The sequence below is a fragment of the Geospiza fortis genome, unplaced genomic scaffold (assembly GCF_000277835.1).
Source record: "Geospiza fortis unplaced genomic scaffold, GeoFor_1.0 scaffold23, whole genome shotgun sequence".
Classification (NCBI taxonomy): domain Eukaryota; kingdom Metazoa; phylum Chordata; class Aves; order Passeriformes; family Thraupidae; genus Geospiza; species Geospiza fortis.
Genome location: NW_005054303.1, coordinates 7,946,360 through 7,964,856, shown reverse-complemented (window position 1 = coordinate 7,964,856; position 18,497 = coordinate 7,946,360). Strand labels below are relative to the sequence as shown.

The 18,497-nt window shown below is 42.3% G+C and overlaps 1 protein-coding gene and 1 long non-coding RNA gene across 2 annotated transcripts; both read right to left on the bottom strand.

The window, feature by feature from the left end:
• Positions 1-8,844, bottom strand: CUNH14orf180 (chromosome unknown C14orf180 homolog). Its single transcript, XM_005417919.2, has 4 exons — positions 8,630-8,844; positions 6,246-6,372; positions 4,455-4,481; positions 1-1,726 (listed from the first exon to the last, which is right to left on the bottom strand). Exons 1-4 carry the CDS (start codon positions 8,714-8,716, stop codon positions 1,524-1,526), a joined length of 444 nt encoding a protein of 147 aa, XP_005417976.1. The 5' UTR covers positions 8,717-8,844; the 3' UTR covers positions 1-1,523.
• A 1,154-nt stretch (positions 8,845-9,998) lies between these two features.
• Positions 9,999-18,071, bottom strand: LOC115949488. Its single transcript, XR_004082931.1, has 3 exons — positions 17,967-18,071; positions 10,929-11,029; positions 9,999-10,106 (listed from the first exon to the last, which is right to left on the bottom strand). It is a non-coding gene; the product is annotated as an uncharacterized LOC115949488 (long non-coding RNA).
• Between the last annotated feature and the right edge of the window lie 426 nt (positions 18,072-18,497).

Genomic DNA, 18,497 nt, shown 5'->3' with positions numbered 1-18,497 from the left:
CCAGGCCAGAGCAATCCCTGCTTCCCAGGCCAGCTGTGTCCAATGCCTGCCTGTGGCTTTGACAGCTTAGGGGAGGCAGGAGAGCAGCCACTGAAGGCACTTCTTTCTGTCTTGGGCTGAAATTTTTCTGACCTGTTCTCAATCAAGCTGCTGCCCCCTCTTCTCCTGAGAGAAGGTTGCAGGTTGTGTTCCTGTTTATCCTCTCCTGGTTAAAGTTCTTGGGCTGCTTGGGAGAAGGTTGCTGGGGCAGATGTATGGCCCTCTTTAAAAAAAAAACAACCTAGAAATAAAGCACCATTTTTTCTTTTTGATGGTTGCAATGGCAGGGAGGATATAAGCCAAGGTCTTGTAGACATCTCTTCATCTTCTCTGCAGAGTTTTCACCTCCCCTTTTTTCCCCCTTTTTCTTTTACTTAGAGGTTTTGATGTCAATCTTACCATACAAAATAAACCCAAGCACACATCACATGCTAGCTGAGCAGAATCTAAGATATAAAAAGCTGGTTGTGCTGGTTCTTTGAAGCTCAAGAACTTGCAGTCATTTGTTCTCCTCTCAGGCACCCAGAGCACCGTTTCACATGATCTCCATTAAAAGGATTTCTTCCTTCAGAGAAATGCATAGCATGGTGGGACAATGATAAAGGAACTGTGCATCCAACACCTTCATAAGCAGTCCATATTATCATGATATAAGGCCTTGGATACTCAGGCATAATCTCTGTCTGAATACAAGCACTATCATAAATCTTGCATGTCAGCCTCTGGGGTTTAAGGACTGAATCAAACCCAGAGAATTAAACTACTGTTGTGATGATTAACCTGGGTTTCAATGCTGCTATTTATTATGTTAGGCAAATAAACTATTTTCTGTTTTAATGAGTTTCCATGTTCTTTTCCACAACTGGGAGTGAAGTGAAGCATTAAGAACCAGCTTTTGCCCCTGGATGAATAAAATGCATGAAAGGAAATAAGAAAGCCATTTGCTGGGATTTTACTAATAATCATTTCAGGTGTATAAATATAGCAGCTTGCCAAGCCTTTGGCCACCAGAGCAGTGTCTGTGCAATAGCTCAGCTTTATTTTACCCTTTGCAGAATAATTCTTTGGAGACTGGAGGAGAAAGATGATTTGGTATCTGAAGTCTTGACCTGAGACTCACAAGACTTTTCTTCTGAGTTTGCTGCTGCCTGCACAGATTGATGTATTTCTCTCTCTGCTTTTGCTGCTCATATCAGCAGCTGATAAACTCTGGGTAACCAAATCCAGATACTTGTTTGCTGTTCAGGGTGAAGGAGCATGAGCTTGGTGGGACCTCAAGGCATTAGTATGAATGTTCACTGATGTGAAACAAAGAAAGACAACAAAGAAGGAAAAAGGAGAACAAAGTGTTTGCTGGATGGTGCACAGCAGGGCTGATTTCCTTGCTCTTTGAGGTGGATGCTCATGCTTTCCTTGCATGTGGCTGCAGTAGGCTGGGAGCTTTGCATTGATGTTTCTCAGCAGTGCCAGGCTGGAGGATGCTGCTACTGCCTCAGAAACCAAGTCCAGCACCTCTGAGCAACGTGTCTTATGTGCAGAAAGAATATGACGAGTCGGGATTGAAATTCCTCCAGGACTGTGACATCTTGCTTCATGCTGGTGAAGTAGAGACTCACAGCAAGGATCAGCACTGCACAAAACAAGAGCCACAGGAGCACAGGCAATCCAGATGATGTCCTGTCATCTGCTGAACGGTGATGAGAAGAAAAAAAGGAAGCAGCATTATTTTAGTGCCATCTTAAATGCTTCCCAAATTTGATCCCCTGCTGATGCCTTTGTCCTAATTTTGTGGCAGCAGCAGGGTACAGAGGGCTCTGGTGGTGAGCACTTCTCTAGGCATCAGTTAAGTGATAGTGAGTCACACCTCCTGATGGAAGGTGGTGAGTATGAAAGATATCATCTAATGGAGCATTTAAAGAGTTTAATTATATACAATAAGAACAGGATTAGCATAGCTAATGCATGATCTCAACTTCCCCTACAGCAATTTTTTATACCTTTACCCTAAATGTTAAGTTGAATGATAGGAGAATATGAAGCTACTTGGTCTAATTATTTAATGTTCACAAATGCCCCATAAAAGAGAGAAGCTATAGATTTCTGTCCTTTTCCCTGGTAAGTCAGCTTGTTTGGGACTCCTGCTAATTATGGGAAGAACCCAAACATGGCTCCATTAACCAAGAGGCATGTTCAGAAAGCTCTGGCAGTTTGAACCACTCTCAGAGTGCTTTGTGTGCTAATTACACCACAACATCCTCTGCACTTGCTCTTCAGCAAGAGCATACTGTAAAGATTTTTCCTGCCTTCAAAATATTTTTCAAACGTGTTTAAAGGTTGGGCACAGCACGTATGTGGATATCAGAGGGCTGGATTCAGCCTGCTGACAGCTGTGTCTCAGTCCTTGCCTGTGTGTATCCATCCCTGGGCCTTGGGGATCCAGTTTTGATTCAGCCCTGGCTGCTCTCTCTGACTGCATGGCCATTGCACACTCGGCACTATTTCATAAAGCACTTAGAGTATTAAACATGCAGTATAAAGCCAAATTCATGCCTGAATAAAACCCATAGTGTGCAGCTATTTTCCTGCCATATGCACATAATCAATAAGGAGATAAAAATGTGGAGTGTATTATTATGGGTAAAGGGCCAACATTAGCTGTAACATATTTAAATTAGCTTCTACTCTGAGCCCTGGAATACACACCAGTCAATTAAACTGTCACACAGATGTACAGAGAGGAAGGTAAAAGTCATAAAACCAAGCCAGAAACACATAATAATGTATCAAAAAGTGTATGGGGAGAAGGTAAAATGTTAATAGGCAGTCATTTTATAGCTAACCAGAAACCAAATCAATGTCCCATAATAGGCCTGAGTGAATTATTTGCAGCAAGTAATTTATTCATTTGAATTTAGCCCTTCTTTCTGTTTTCAAATTATCCATGTGCAGGCTTCAGATTTTATAAATTTGTGTGTTTGGCATTATTCTATGCAGGGTTGATATGAAGGTGTTTAGCCAGGGAATTGCTCACCACTTTCTGGTTTTGCAGAGATTTGTGAGCTGGGAGTTGGTGTTTCCCTTGTGAGATTTCCCACACCACAGGCTACAGCTCCTGACTGGGTGCTCCACCTGCCTTTTCCAATGTGGGGCTTGGCTGATGAGCACACATGGCAGCAGGGAAACCTTCCTGTGGAAGCTGAACAGCTTTTCACATCAACCCTTTCATATGAAGTGCTTGTAACCTGTTTCAACTTTTAAAAAGTTACTTTCCATGTGAAATTTCTGGGTGATCTCAAATGTAAACTTGAGCTTTCCTTATATCCTCTCAGTTATGAAATATGTTCTATCTATGAACAGAAGGAAATAATGCAGAAGAGCAATTCCACCTGCAAAATTGTGATGAGCTATGCTCACAACAGCTTCAGCCCATCACTACATTTAGGTGTTGAAAATCAAATTTGCTTTTCTCGATTACAATTAGAAATTTAATGCTTAAATTTGTTAGTTAAATTGCTTGTTGGAAGAGCACAGACCTGTGCCCAGTCTCATGGCAACTCATCTGAGAAGAGCACTGGACCTGAATACAGGAGATTTTGTTTCAGCTCCTGCCTTGGGTACACATTTCCACTATGCCCTGAAGAATATTTGATCTTTGCCTTTCTGGCTGCAGCACCCTGTTTCCAGCCCAGTAACAGCCCTAGATGATGCCACCATTGTCATGAGCATACAGCCTCCATTCCTGGACAAGAGCAAAAGCTGAGGGATATGGGGACAAATCCCTGAGAGGCTTTTTGTCCTCCCAAAACTACAGCTCTGTGTGTGTATATAATACATGTATAGGTGCCCCTCTCCCCTTCCCTGCCTACAGCAGGGGCTGCATGTTGCCCAGGGCCTCTAGAAATGATCACCATCATCAGAATATCCACATACACTCATTTGCTTGGCGGTCTGTGAGGCTGCCAGACCTCAAAAAAAAAATCAGAAAAAACCTGATTATTTTTATTATTTCTACCCTGCTGATAGCATATAAATGAATTGTCTCTTCCCCTCATACAAAACTCAGCAGGGAGAACTATTGTTTAGCTTGGGGTGCTTTCCCTGCATATCTTTGTGAGAAACCCGCACCTATTCGAATGCCATAAAATATATTAATGATATTTAAATTAAAAATAGCTTCAGGGATTTAATTTTTGTTTCCACTATTTGTCTTACTAGATGTCTTGTTTAAAATTGCACCAGACCTCATCAGCACCTTGTGCTGCTTATGCTGAGAAGAAAAAGCAGCAACCACTGACAACGCAAACTGCTGTGCCTATGGAGGGTGTATTTGCACAGTGCATCCCACCAGCTGCAAAAGCAAACTCAGGTTAATGCTAGGGATGGCTCACAGTTATAATGTGAAAAATTCTACTTACCCACTACGTAGTCACAGCAGGAAATTACTGGAAGACAAAATGAAAATGTTTTTACTTGCCTGGAAAGGTCTCTTGGCAGAGGGTGAACAAGAAAAGCCAGGACCAAGCAGTGTCTCTGAAATTACCTGTCACCTTGGAGATGCTGGGCAACCTCTTACACCGCTTTTGGCTCTGGGTGAGGACCTACCCAATCCATGCAAACATGCAAAGATGCAGGTGCACTTCAGGAAAGTGAGGAAAAATTATTGAGTGAGAGAATTCAGAGGCAGGATTGCTGCTGTTGCAGGGAGGTCAGGAAACAGCTCTGCTAAAACCCCTCCCTATGGCACATAATTCCTAGAAAGGAAAGTATTTAGACCAGCAGGCTGAAAGAATGAAAGTTAAGAAAGCACTGTCAGACTAACTTTCATCAACAATATCCTGGAAATGTGTCTGCTTGGCAGCCAGGCCCAGACACGATCCAGGATGAAAAGTCCTGGACTGGAAATGGAAAAATTTCAGTGGTGCCAGAAACCTTCATTTTACCAGCCTTAATGTGAGTAATAGTGTATGGACAAACAGCAAATAATCTAAATCACAGACTGTTTGTAACAGAGAATACTAATTATGGGTTGGAACATCTCTCATGTCTCCATGAAAAAGAGTCTCAGAGTCTTCTCCATGCTTGCAGCTCCCTGTATGAGTTCCAGCGTGGCTTTGCTGAAGCCAGAGCCAGGGGGAGACCAGCCTGGTCCCCTGGGCTGCACTGACTGCAGGATTCCCAGTGCTGATGTGGGGCATGGACTCTGGCAGAGAGCTGAGGGAGTTGTTAATTCCCATCAGAATCCTGCTCTTGAGCAGTCAGATGAGCTTTGGGGAATTTAGGGCTGACTCACTGAGCCTCTCCAGGAGTTCAGTTTTGGTGGGAAAGCCCAGGCCATGTCAACAAGCTTATCAAGAAACAGCTTCCCCTCCATGCATCAGGAGGCATCCTCCCAAGCAATGCATTGCCAAACAAGTGAGAGTTCTGTTTATAGACACAGCAGATGCCAAGCCTTATTTTCAGAAACTGTAGCAGTCCAAACAGGGGGCTGACAGAAATTTTACCATTCTGTCACCTGTGTTTTGACCAACTGACATATCAAACCCATATAATTTTAGTTCTATACTAATAAATACAATTTTCTTGTTTGGATGGGTTTGGGAAAGTCAGAAGGTAACACCAATTATTATTTGGTATGGCATACACCATGTGCACAAGTGCAAACTGGATCCTTGTGCCAGACCTCTGCTGAAGGTCACTCCCAGCTGACCTACTTGCAATATTTTGGCTCATGAAGGAAAAGACCAGAGGTTTTGTTAGCTGTGTCAGTCCTTGGGTGCCTCTGTTGGCAGAAGTTATTACATCCTGGCTGCTGGGCTCAGACCTCTGCTGTTGTATTCTGTGGCATCCTAGTTACCCACAGTGACATAATTATGTTTAAATTTGGTCTGTGTGGAAACATTGCTCTGGGGAAGCCCTGGGGCCCAGCCAGGCCCAGGGTGTACAATGAGCCCTGTGGGGCTGACTCAGGAGTCACTGTGACAGCAGCTGAGGGTGATGCAGGAGCCTGTCCATCCCTGTCCATCCCAGGGCAGGCAGGCGATGGACCAGATGCAGTTCTGCAGAGCACAGAGCAAACATCATCCATCCTCTGCTCTGTGCTGAGCTGAAAATCACAAATCATCACAGGGGGAAGCTGATGTGCCCAGACAGAGTGGATGTTAAAAGCTGGAAAGGTCATGGCAAAATTCCTGATAGCTTGAGCATACCATGTTCAATGACTTCTTCTGGCTCACGGAATCGAACCCTTCTCTCTGCTCTCCGCCTCTCCCCCACAGCTTGGTCCACAGGTGGCCTTTTCCTCAGTATGGAAGGAGGAGAGCTGCTGTCATCTGTCTAAAGAGTTGAGCAAAACACAAAACACGTGACCATTCAAACAGGGTGAAGCATCTGGGTGAAGTTTTGATCTTTGGTGGATGTGTTACCGTGTCCCTCGAAGGACATGATGTGTAACACCTCTGCTTGGACAGACCACTGACATATTTACAGCCAAACAAAAGGGATATTCCTACATTGCCATAGATCTGCAGTACTCTAAAGCTGTATTCTCAGGGGAAAGGATAGCTAAAGCAATGGACGTTCAGAAAGGATTTCTCTAAATTGTAACAAATATTTGCTGAAGGTGCTGCTCAACAGCCTTGGGCTGCTCTTAGAAGAACATAAATGTGATATGAAATATATGAACCATATCATTTGGAGCACCTTTGAAATGTTCTGAGCTAAGCAGTTCCATTCAGAATGCAGCATTATCATTTCAACAACTGGGACTGTGCAGCTCACTTGGGTTTGGACACTCCTGATGGGTACAAGAAGGTAATTTATCTGTATTTCAATATAACAATTATCATGTTGCTCTGGTTTTTGCTTGGAAACCACATTTAGTCTTTGACAACAGAATCATAATGCTGTGGATTCTTTGAAATTACAAGAAAGAGAGCTTCAATAACATTAATAACTCACTGCTCTGCATGGGAATGCTCCCACAGTCAACTGCCCAAAGTGAATCCAAAGAACCTTGATTCAGACACCACTGTCCTGTGGCAGTAGAGAGCAGATGGCAATTTTTCTGCTTTTCAAAGTGAGAGGTAGAGATTCTTAACATTCTATTTTAAGACTGAAGTAATCTTCTCTAGCCCTTTCCATCTCTCCCCTCTGTTCCTCTGCTAGATAAAGGTTATTATTTCTTCTGGATTTCTCTCTGTTCCCTTTTCTCCCCCTTGTTTGTTGTTCCCCCACTCAGTGATTGCATGCTCCTTACTTCAATTCTTCTTCTTGCTTTAATCTTTCTACTCCTCAATTATGTGCTTTTGTCCTTTTTTTGACCCAAATGCCATTGCCTTGACTTTTCTTGTTGGATGCTTTCTCCATGCTCACCATTTTACACACCCACTCCTTGGACTGCAGAAGCAGGATTAGGTCCCAGTGACTGCAATCTGGGGGTGTCAGACCCCAGAGTAAAGGGGATAAATAAGTTTTCTTACACATCACATTCTGGATAACCTCAGAAGGCATATTACATAGCCAGCAGGAACTGCCATGGGGTGAGGAATGTCTTTGATCCCTTCTCCTGAGAGATTCATAAAACCAATCTCATCACTGATAAGGATGCTTTCTCTGAACCTGGGGTCATATCACCTTTGTCTCATGACTGGGGACAGTGTGTGTTGAAGCTCATTCATCAGCTAAGAAGCTGGAAGTCCCATTCATGTTATGGAAAACCTGGATTTCACTTCTTTCTGAGTCCAAAGAAATACAAAGCTATGTCTAAATACACGCCCTCATCATCAGGGTTATGGTGCACACACGGGAGCAGGGAATCTCAGTCTCTGCCACTGGAGCTGTCTTGTTTGGCCTTGAATAATTAAATATTCATTGAGCTAAAGAAAGAAAGAAAGAATGACTTTACAGCCTCGTGTTTGGGTGCTCCCTTGGGGGTGGCAGAAGCCTGCTCCTATCCTTGCTCCAATGAATACTTAATATGTAATACTTAAATATTCATTGGAGCGGTCACTGGGAACAGGGTCTCTCATCTGCCAGGTGAACACCCCAATCCCTCTGCAACAGCCACACACTCACTTACTCACATAATGAATATTTGATTACTCTGTGTAAAATGAAACAGGTTTAGGGAGACACAGCCTAGCTCAGGCTGGGGGTGGTTATAGCTATAAGGGCTTCTCCTATGGCACGACCAAGGAAACTGAACCTTGTATTTGAAGAGATTTATAACTCCAAGTGCAGCTGTTGCCCATATGAGCTTTTCCAAACACTTAGCAGAGACAGCGCATCAGAAGAGAAAAACATGAAACAACTGGCTGGTTGGATAGCGCCTAGCCAAGGAAGACCTTAAAAAGGAAGTGATTTCATGATATTCACTAGACTTTAATAGCTTACAGAAATCAAAGCTACACATTGTCAGAACGAACAAAACACTGCCCCCTCAGACAGAAATCTGGTGTTAGCATACTGTGACAAGAGCTGGAAACCTACCAAAGTGATAGCTGGGCAATTGTATGGCCCTAAAACAACCCACTTATAACAAGCTGCAGGCACTGCACGCAGGGACTTCATCCCCCATGAGAAGATGACTTACCTGCAGCTCTTTGGCACTAGGATCAGGACGTGAGGCTGGACATATTTGGGACATGTACTCTGGATGCCAACATGAAGCCTCCCACATGAAGCTTTGGATGGAAAGCCTCTTGCCCAGAAACTGAGAAGGAGCAGGGAAAAGTGTCCAGAGATCCCTGAGCAGGGGGACGGAGCCGGCAGCGGCTCCGCACAGCCGGGAGCAGAGAGGAGGATGAGGAGGGGGAAGAAGAGTTTGTGTCCTTTGTACCAGGGCTGGTGTGGGAAGGATGAGATGTACTCAGGAGCCAAAAATAGCACCCAGTGATAATACTGGCTGTGCAGCTGGAAGCAGGGCTGCTCTGGCAGCGGGAGAGGGCCTGAGTGGAGCAAGTCACAGATAAACACCTACGTGTTTGTTCTGCCTGAATGTGAATTGGGGGTGGTTTTTTAAAATAGCAATTTATGCATTTCTGTGATCATGTTGGATTCCTTTCCAGAATCCATTCCCAATCACAAAAGCCTTGCAAGTGGGATTGCTTTTAATCCTTCTTCTGTTCAAAATATGTGGGTAAAGTCACCAGCAAATTATATAAATATAGTGGCATGACAGATATCTCCCTCCAGAACAGTTATGGCCTCACTTTATATGTTTTACAAATTAAATTCATTATTATAGTAATAAAGTGGGATTTAAACATTTGACATTTCTACTCATATTATAATAAGATTATTGATAGAAAGAGAGGTGATTTACTGTTCAAGAGGCTTTAACAGTCCCTTGTCAAATACTGAAGGCTGGGCATCATCAAATATAGAATTTCTTGTTAGAAATACCTGCCATGATTGCTGAAATATACTGGTTTGTTGTCCCTGCAAGCACAAGCTTGTGCTTTCTTTTTTTCTTTTTCTTTCCATGGAGCTATTTATTTGCAGCGCCATGTGTAATGTACATGGTTTGATTTTATAGCAGGTGGTTGGATGGATATTTCCAAGTCATGTTCAGGCTGGGCCTTGCTCTGCAGGGCAGAGAGGGTGGCAAGATGCTCATACTGGCACTGGAAACCAGAGGGCACAGTTCCTCTCTGGGCTTCACTACTTACTCGCTTCCTTTCAGGCATTTGGGGAATGGGTGAGTAGATGGAAAGGGGTGGGATCCTCCCCCAGAGAAAACTGGGCCAGAGCAGCAGAGGAGGCTTCTGAGGCTGATGTGGGGTCAGCAAACCCCTCAGGACTTGCTGCCCTCCTGCAGCTCAGCCTCTGCATGGGTGCACTGTCCTCAAGCCTGTCCTTGGTGACATCAGCATCCATGTGGAGAGGAATAGATTGTGCTGGTCTAGGGCTCTCCACTGAATGCACCATATCTAAAAGCCCCCTGAAGAGAGTTACCTTACCTTCTCTTTCCTGTGCATTGGGGTGATGGAGGGCTTTTCCTCATGCTGAAACCAGCTCACAGCTGCAGGCCTTGTGAAATGCTTCCAAAATCCCCTCTCTGCTGTGTCCTGCAAGTGTTCCACAGATGTTATTTCAGGAAATCTAAGATGGCTTTTGGTGGGGAAAAGACAGTCTTTAAAATTTTGTTCATAGTAGATCCTAGACAGAAAAGTGACAAAACCTGTCAAACCATGGTCCCTGGCTTCTCTGGCTCCTCCTTCCTCCTGTTGTGAAAGTCACTTACTACTAATTCATGTAAGAAGGAATTTACCTGCCTGCTTTGGCCAGCAAAACTGATGAAGGTGGGATTAGGAAGTTAAAGTCTAGTCCTCATCTAGTTTTGGCTTTGTCCATGGGAATTGTCTTATTTATTTTTATTAAGGCACATAAGGTCTTGTGCAGCCTCTTATTCCTGCAGAGTAGAGTAATGCACTTGTCAGCTTTTAGATCTGAATGAAAAACCTGGTTCATGTTTTTTTCACTGAACCTGGCTTTGTTCAAAGGAAGGTTTTACAGTTTTCTAAGTATTTGGTAAAAGATACTTTGGTAATTAAAACAAAACAAAACCAAACCAAAAAACCAACCAAAAAACCACCAATGCAGAAGTTGATGGGATTTGTTGTATTCAAGAAATGGACATATGGAGACAACATTTATAATTTTTCATGCCAGAAATAATTTCTTTTCAGTTTTAGATTCCCCTTAAATGTAAACAGGTTTTTGGCTCATTTGATTGAAGAATAATTGGACAGCTTATAAATGTTTTCATGAAAGATTGCTATTTAAATGCCAGAGATGGTAATTTCACCGTGGCATTCTCACTTTTATCTCAAGATGTGCTAATTATATTGATAGTAATGGTTGTAAATGCTTGAATAATTAGTAGTTACCTGGGCACTCAAGTTTCAGTGGATAAAGATGTCAGGAGTTCAAATCTCATGACAGGTACAGTTCCATTCGTACTAAGTGCTTTTGATTGTAGTTTAACAACCTAAAATTAGACATATGTTAGGAATAAAACACAGCCCTATGCTTAAAGTAAAAGAATCCAGGAAAATAACTTCTTAAGCCTCTGAAATCACTGATAATAAATAATAGTTACTATAGTGGGGTGATTTCTGCATTAAAAGCTGTAAGAATTTCATTTAATATTGCCCTTCCTTTTAAAGTAATTTTTCATCTAAGATTTGATCTCATTTCATGCAAAGTACGTCAGAAACAAAGCTGGACAAATAATTCATAAATGAATTATTTAGCTTGTGAGTGTCACCTCTATTTCTTTCAGCTAATTGTTCACAAATAGATAGTGACTTTTGTCAATGTATTCATTATTCAGATTTATTCAGTGGATAATTGCTGGGAGTAATTCTTTGTCTGTAGATTGCTTGGAATCATTTTGCTGTGAGCATTTAATAGTAAAAAATCTATCCAGGCTTTCAAGAAAAGACAAACTAAAATTATCTATAACTACTGATGTAGCCCTTAAACACGAACAACATAATGCAGTCTTAAAGAGCAACACCAACATTTTAATCAAGAAATCCACAACTTCCCATGGTACATAGGAGAGAAAGCAAAAACATTTCAACTCTCTGTGTAGCACTGACATTGAATGGTGCACATTGTATATGCAAATAAGTTTTTACAAGAAAAGGGTTGCTTAAGTGTTTGCTCAGCAGAAAAACAAAACATGCCTAAACAAAACATGATTGACTTCCCAGAGAATAAATATGAACAGTCCACACAAAGGAATTAACTACACAGCCAGTATTTTTTCTGCAATACCTCAGTGGAAGATGTCTAGGAAATAAACATAACATGATAAAACAATTTTACACTCAGAGGATAGCCGTGTAACCATATGAACTCTTTTTCCATTTCCTTCTGTGGGAATAAATATTTTAGACAAGCAAAGTACTTTGTAAATGATGCCTTTGTGGGGATTCGTCTGGCCTGGTTCAATTATTCTGAAATCTAGCAATTTTCTCATATCATTGAATCTGCTTTTATTGCAAATAGGGTCATAGAAATAGTCACTCATTGCAATAATGGACTTCGTTTATCTTAACTATTAACACTTGCAGTAGGTTTACACACACACACAGGTATATATTCAATATTTATGGATATGCACAGTGCATATATATTAATAATGAAGTAACTTTATCTCCAACAATCTGAAAACAAAATCACGTAATCCCATACAGTGTGGGGTGCAGTGGTAACTGGAAGCAGCATATCAGGATAACAGAACAGAAAAGGAATAAATAAATTAGAGGGGAGTCTTCCATATCTTCCTCAACTTCCAGGGTGTCAATTGAGCCTTTGTTCAGTATTCCACCTTTCGCGGTTCTGTGTACTCTTGATTAATAATTTAGAGATGCACCTTTTGGAAGCAGGGTAAGTTTTGTGTTTGCCAAGAGTGATTTTCCACTAGTCAGGGAGTACATCAGGAAATAAAACAGCAAATTGCCCCACAGAGTATAATTGGCTGTTGCCTCCTTCCTTTTTCTGCCTCTGGAGAAACAGATTTATTGCTGAGAGTTCTGGGACACCCATGAGATGTCATACAGCACCATTTCTTCTCCTCAACCTCCCATTAAAGAAAGCACTGTGTAAATCCCAGCCTCAGGACAAAAATCAGCTCTTTGGACTGCATGTTTCCATTCCACATCCAGAAGGATCATGATTAATCTGTTATCTGTCGGTCAATCCAAAATGTGGCGTTTTCATGGAGTTGGTGATAAAAAAATCAACAGCAAAGCATAATGGAAACAGAGCACTGAATGGGAAGATGATCTGGGAACACTTGGTGTGTGTAGCCAGCCAGGATGAAAGCAATCAGTTTTGCCTCCTGTATATCTGATAGTTCCTGTGATGGCCAGAGAGCTGTGAATCCAGGAGTGTTTTTTCCCAAGGAAGTGGATTGTGATCCATGAAAAGTGCAGCACCAACAATCCCTGTGGTGCTCAGTGAAGGACCCACAGGATTACCCTCCCAGTGGGACCTCTTTGCCCTTTAGTTATTACTGCCCTGTGCTGGAAGCTTTCATGGTCACACAGATCTGTAAGTACCCCTTGGATGCAGGTGGGCAGACCTGGGCCATTCACCCAGGACCTGTGGGCCTGGATTGCTAACCTTTGTGAAAATTGGCTTGGGGTGGTGCTGCTGCATGTGGCCATCTGATCCATCACAGCAGAACTCACTTCTGAAGAGAGAGTGATGGCCTATTTGCAGATGTAGCATCTCAGGATTGTTTTGCTTGGAAAAGATCTTTAAGGTCAGTGAGTCCAAGTGTTAGCCCAGTCCTGCCAAGGCCACCACTAAACCACATCCCCATGTGCCACATCTAAATGTCTTTTAAATACCTCCAGGGACCACAACCCAACAGCTTTCCTGGGCTGTCTGTTCCAGTGCTCGACAACTTTTTGGTGAAGAAATTTTTTCCTTATGTCCAATCTAAACTTCCCCTGGTGCAATCTGAGGCCTTTTCCTGTTGTTCTACTTCTTGCTAATTGGGAGAAGAGGCCAACACCCCCCATCTACAATCTTTTTCCAGGTAGTTGTAGGGACGGAGATGGTTTCCCCTAAACCTAATTTTCTCCAGTCAAAACTGGAGCTGCTTCCTCATAAATCTTGTTGTCCAGACCCCTCCTTAGCTCCTTTGTCCTTCTCTGGACCTGTTCCAGCACCTCAATGCCTTTCTTGTAGTGAGTGGCCTAAAACTGAAACAGGATTCAAGGTGCAGCGTCACCAGTGCTGAATACAGGGGGACCATGCAGCAAATTCTTCAAAGTGATGATCATGTTCCTGGAGCTGTGACACCAGTTTAAAATCCATATTGTGCACAGGTTTTTCCTTGTTTTAAATTGGGCTCTTTTCTAAGACAAAGATAGAAGCACTGAGAAGTGTTGCAGGGTTTTGCATGGTGGTGAGAACATCCCTGCTGCAGGGCAGAGCAAACTCTGCTTTATTCGGACTGACTGGAAGTGATTTAACTCTGTTGAGGAATTTGGTCTCAATTTATTCCTGGCATGAGTTCATTGACTTATAAAAGGCATGAATCTGTCTCCATTTCTTAAAATTGCCTCTCTTATTCATGTGTCTTTCCGGGTAGATGTTACAAATAACCACAGAGGACTTGTGATGATGTATAGTAAACATAGAGAGAATTTCTGGCTGCTGAAATGAACTTTCTAAATAATTACAGAATGATTCCACATCCATTTCATAATTAGACTCCTGAGATTGCAGCCAAGCTATTATTTGTGATTCAACATGCATTTTTATTTTAGAAATGTCCCACAGCCATTAGGTTTATTCCACCTGAGATTTTATAATTTGTTCTGATCATCCTGTCACTGGGATCTAAAATGTAAAATATGTATTGATTGAGAAGGAGTTGCCAAGGAACCAAATGCTAATTTCTGCTGTTGGCTCACTGATTCCCAATCAGTCAGTCCTGTTGATGTGGGATGTGGGAGATGGACAGGGCTGGAGTGAGTGAGGTCATTCTGATTCAGCTTTTGTTACACACTCTTTGTATTTCATGAACAAAAACTAGTGGAACTGTAACTTCTGCCCACAGCATTTGGGCTGCTGTTGATGGCAGGGCTGCCATCAGCCATGAGATGAATTAGGAGAAACCCACTGCCAGCAGGAGGACATCCGAGCTGGCATAAAAGAGAAAAGGCATGCAAAGAAAACCCCTTATAAATAGGGAAAGTGGAATCATCTTCAGGAGCTGTATTTTAGCAGTAATCACTCTGTGCTTGATGTTGTGTTCACTGGGGCTTCCTGCCCACATTCCTTGGTGAGCTTTGACCTGAGGAGAAGTCCAGCTAGGATGACTGCAGGTTACAGCCTCAAAAGGGGATTAGTGGTTTTGTCTTAATCCCAGGTATCAAAAGACTCCAATTGACTTCTGTAAGCCACTGTGCCTCCCCTAAAAAGGATTTGAGAAACCTGGCAGCCATTAATGCCAAACTGGCCCTGTGAGGGGCAACAAGCAGGGCTGACAGCAATGGGAAGGGAAGGAGCCAAGGGAATCACAAAGCACCAAGACACAGGCAACTACATAACATGATTTGAGGGCACTGATGTAAATGCACTTGAGCTCCATTTGTAGTGTCACCTTGGAAGAGGATTAGATTAGATTAATGACATGAAAGAACAGAAAAATTGAGAAAAGAGCAGATTGAAGTGTAACAAAAGCCCAAATGAGTAAAAAACCCCCGTGAATTGGAAAGCATTTGGATGATGATATTGGATGATAAAGATTATAAAAAGCAAGTGGCAAATCCCTCTGTCATTGGCAGCTGCTTTACATTAATGTTAAGTCTATTAATGATGATATTTGTTTTTCTAATTAGTAAGTCTCTCTCCTCCACCTCTGCAAGCCCTGGAGACTGGTGATTTCAGAGAAAAACAAATAGGTTTAACAAAAAGTAATTGGTACAATTTTCAAAACTGGCCGAGAGCTTCTGGAGCTTATATTCAATTTCATCTCAGTTTAAGCTGAGGCAAAGAAAATAAGCAAGGGAAAATTCAGGCAGAACATCAAAGTACACTTGTTGGCATCAGGCTATACAGATAAGTCAGGTTGAAAGCCAGTTATGTTTTGCAGAGGCAAGCTGAATATTTAAGTTGTGCTTTCATCCCAAAGCAGAGCATCCTTTGGTATCCCTCCAAGAGATTGTAGGATCCTGCTCACACCAGGACAATTTGTGTCTTACAGTGGGGCAGCTGAGAGCAGGATGTGCTTTGAGAGCAAAGTGGGAAAACAGGGTCCAGCTTTGACCCCTGGCAGATTTCAATCAGAACCTTCAAGTGCAATGCCCCTAAGATGCAGTTTCTTATTAGCTGCCTGCTAACTGCTCAGCTGTCTCTCTCTCCCCCATTCTTATCAGAAATTTGGTGCAGGACCAGGAAACCTCTCAGCTTAAATTAATATGCTGGTCAGAATCATCTCTGCCTCAACAAATGCATATTCTTTTCTGATGTGGAGTGTTTTCATCAGTATATTTTTCATCATCTCAAATGTATGAGCCTTTCAACCAGTCTCCTCAATGAAACAATAGAAATTACTTTGCCTTTTTTTTAAAGGCAGAGAAATGCAAAGGCAAGGAATAAAGCTTCATGGGACTGCTGTGGAGATGCTGAAATCATGGTGTCTGAAGGGAGAGGCATGGAAGCTGAGCTCTTGCTCTGCTATGTGATTCTGACTACATGGCTGTTCCCCGACAAAGACAAAACTTTTGGGTACACTGAGCTGGTGCAGTGTCTTGCATTCCCTTTTTCATGCATTATACCCACTCCAGCAAGTGTTTTTGGGAGAAGTTTTGAGACTGGAGTGTTCTTATAGTTAGCATTTCTTCCTATGTTTTGAAAGCTGGGAAAATATTAGATTCTTTCTGGAGCATACTGGGGCAAAAGGCTCTTTGAATCTTTAAAGTGAGGGTGATGGAGAAGTGACACCACCACTCCTCCTTCCCAGAAGTTCTCTCCTGCCTTTGTGACACCTCTGTAGGCTGAAACATATTTTCCTGACACTCCTGCTTTTGGCAAGGTTTGTTACTTGCTGTGTGGATAATGCCAGAACTGGGAGATTGTGTCAGTTTCTTCAGTGGTACATTGGACAGCCCAAATCAAAATGTTCTTAGCAAAGGGTGCTCCAGGAGCCTCCAGTCTGTCCTGTCTTTCACTGTGAGCCAGCATCAGTGTCAGAGATTTAGACTAAGAAGTGCCAGGTTAATCAAAGCTGGTGGGTTTGCTCTTTTCTGTGCTCTCCATTGTCATTTCAGAAAAGGAGAGCTTCAGCTCTTTTGCCTTTACCAAACACAAATCAAATAACTGCAAGAAAGCAAAATGACGCTATGATGCTCCTTTTCTTTTTTTTTCTTTTTTTTTTCTATGAAACATAAATAAAAATACAGAGGAGGAAAAAGTGAATTTGGAGAATTTAGAGCAGATGGCATTGGTAACTGTCACCTTTACTTGTCAGTTCAGAGCTTGATTTTGGAACAGCATGTGGTGGAAATGGGCTGGCACTGGAGAGGAGAAGTTAGTGCTCTGTGTAGCAAACACCTCACAGAACTCCAAGCTATCTGCTTATCTCTTTTACAAAAACAAGGCTGAAGATGTCTTGAAGATGATTTCTTCTAAATCTTGGCACTGCCCCAGCTCATGGTAGTTCTGGCCTTTCAATCTGAAATCTTTACTTTATTTGTTCCCCAAAAAGTAAAGTAGCTGCTCCAGGATGAATATATAGAACTTTTTGTAAATTCAGATACTTCTCAAAATCTTTTATTGCAAAACATACTCATCTGAATCATGATCTATTCATTCTAGGTACTTTATCTGAGCAAAATAGAGTTTAATTCCCAGATTTGGGTATGTCATTAGGAAGAGAGCATGGAGCTTTCCTGATCCCCACCATGTTAAGCAGATCATAACTCCTTTCTGGAGGAAAAATGAGTTGTTTGGGATTTGAAATGTGGATAATTTTCTTTTCAGCATTCACGAAAAAAATGTGCTTTAGGGAATCCAATTACCGTATAACTTTTATACAGATTCAACTCTAAAAAGTCTGATGAGTTCTTTTATTGCAGCTCCTAATAAGGGTTACTATTGTTCATAAATAATAATTTCATCAGCCTTGTTTAAGACCAGAGCTGTACAAGAGCTGCAGACGCTGGCAAAGAGGCTGTTCCTACCCTGCAGTCTGTATAAACGGAAGGAGCAATGCCACTTTACACCAGCACAAAGGTCTGGCCCACAGTTTTCAGAGAGGCTGAATATAGAACACAAGGGAAAAGAAGCCAAGAAGCTGCAGTGTTTTGACAGGAACAGGTTAAGCAGTTTAACAGCAGAGGCTCTCTCCACACTGGCCTGTGCAGCCTAGAACACACAACCTTTTTTAGACGTACCTGTTGGTCAGGATGAAAAATGTAGGCAGCATCTCACACTGACATGTCTGGCTTGGGAGGCCTGCTCAGAAAAATCCCTCATCAGGGCAGCAGCTGTCTTCTTCCCCAGGGCAAATTCCTTTAAAGCTGTCAAAGATGCTGTAATCAGACTAGGTCATCAAAACCGGTCCTCCTGAGGACTGGAAATAAGATCCAGAGATGAGCATTCAGCTCCATGGGCAAGGTCTAAAACACTAAAGTTTCCATTGAAATTAAATGAAGAGACTGTAATTGCTGTGAAAGAAAAGAGAAGCAATCACTGGGAGAGCCAGAAAGCTTTCAGAGCACCTCCTGAAACGATGCTTGCTGGAAAGCAGGGATCTGTGTACTGAATAACAGAATCTGATAACAGCACAGCTTTAACAGGGAAACAACTTTGATAACTGCTGGAGCATTTGACTCTGTGGCTCCTGGAGAGGCAAATTTTAATTGAGATTTCACCACACAGCTGAGTAGTTTTATTACCAGGTTAAATAAAAAAGGTTAATAAAG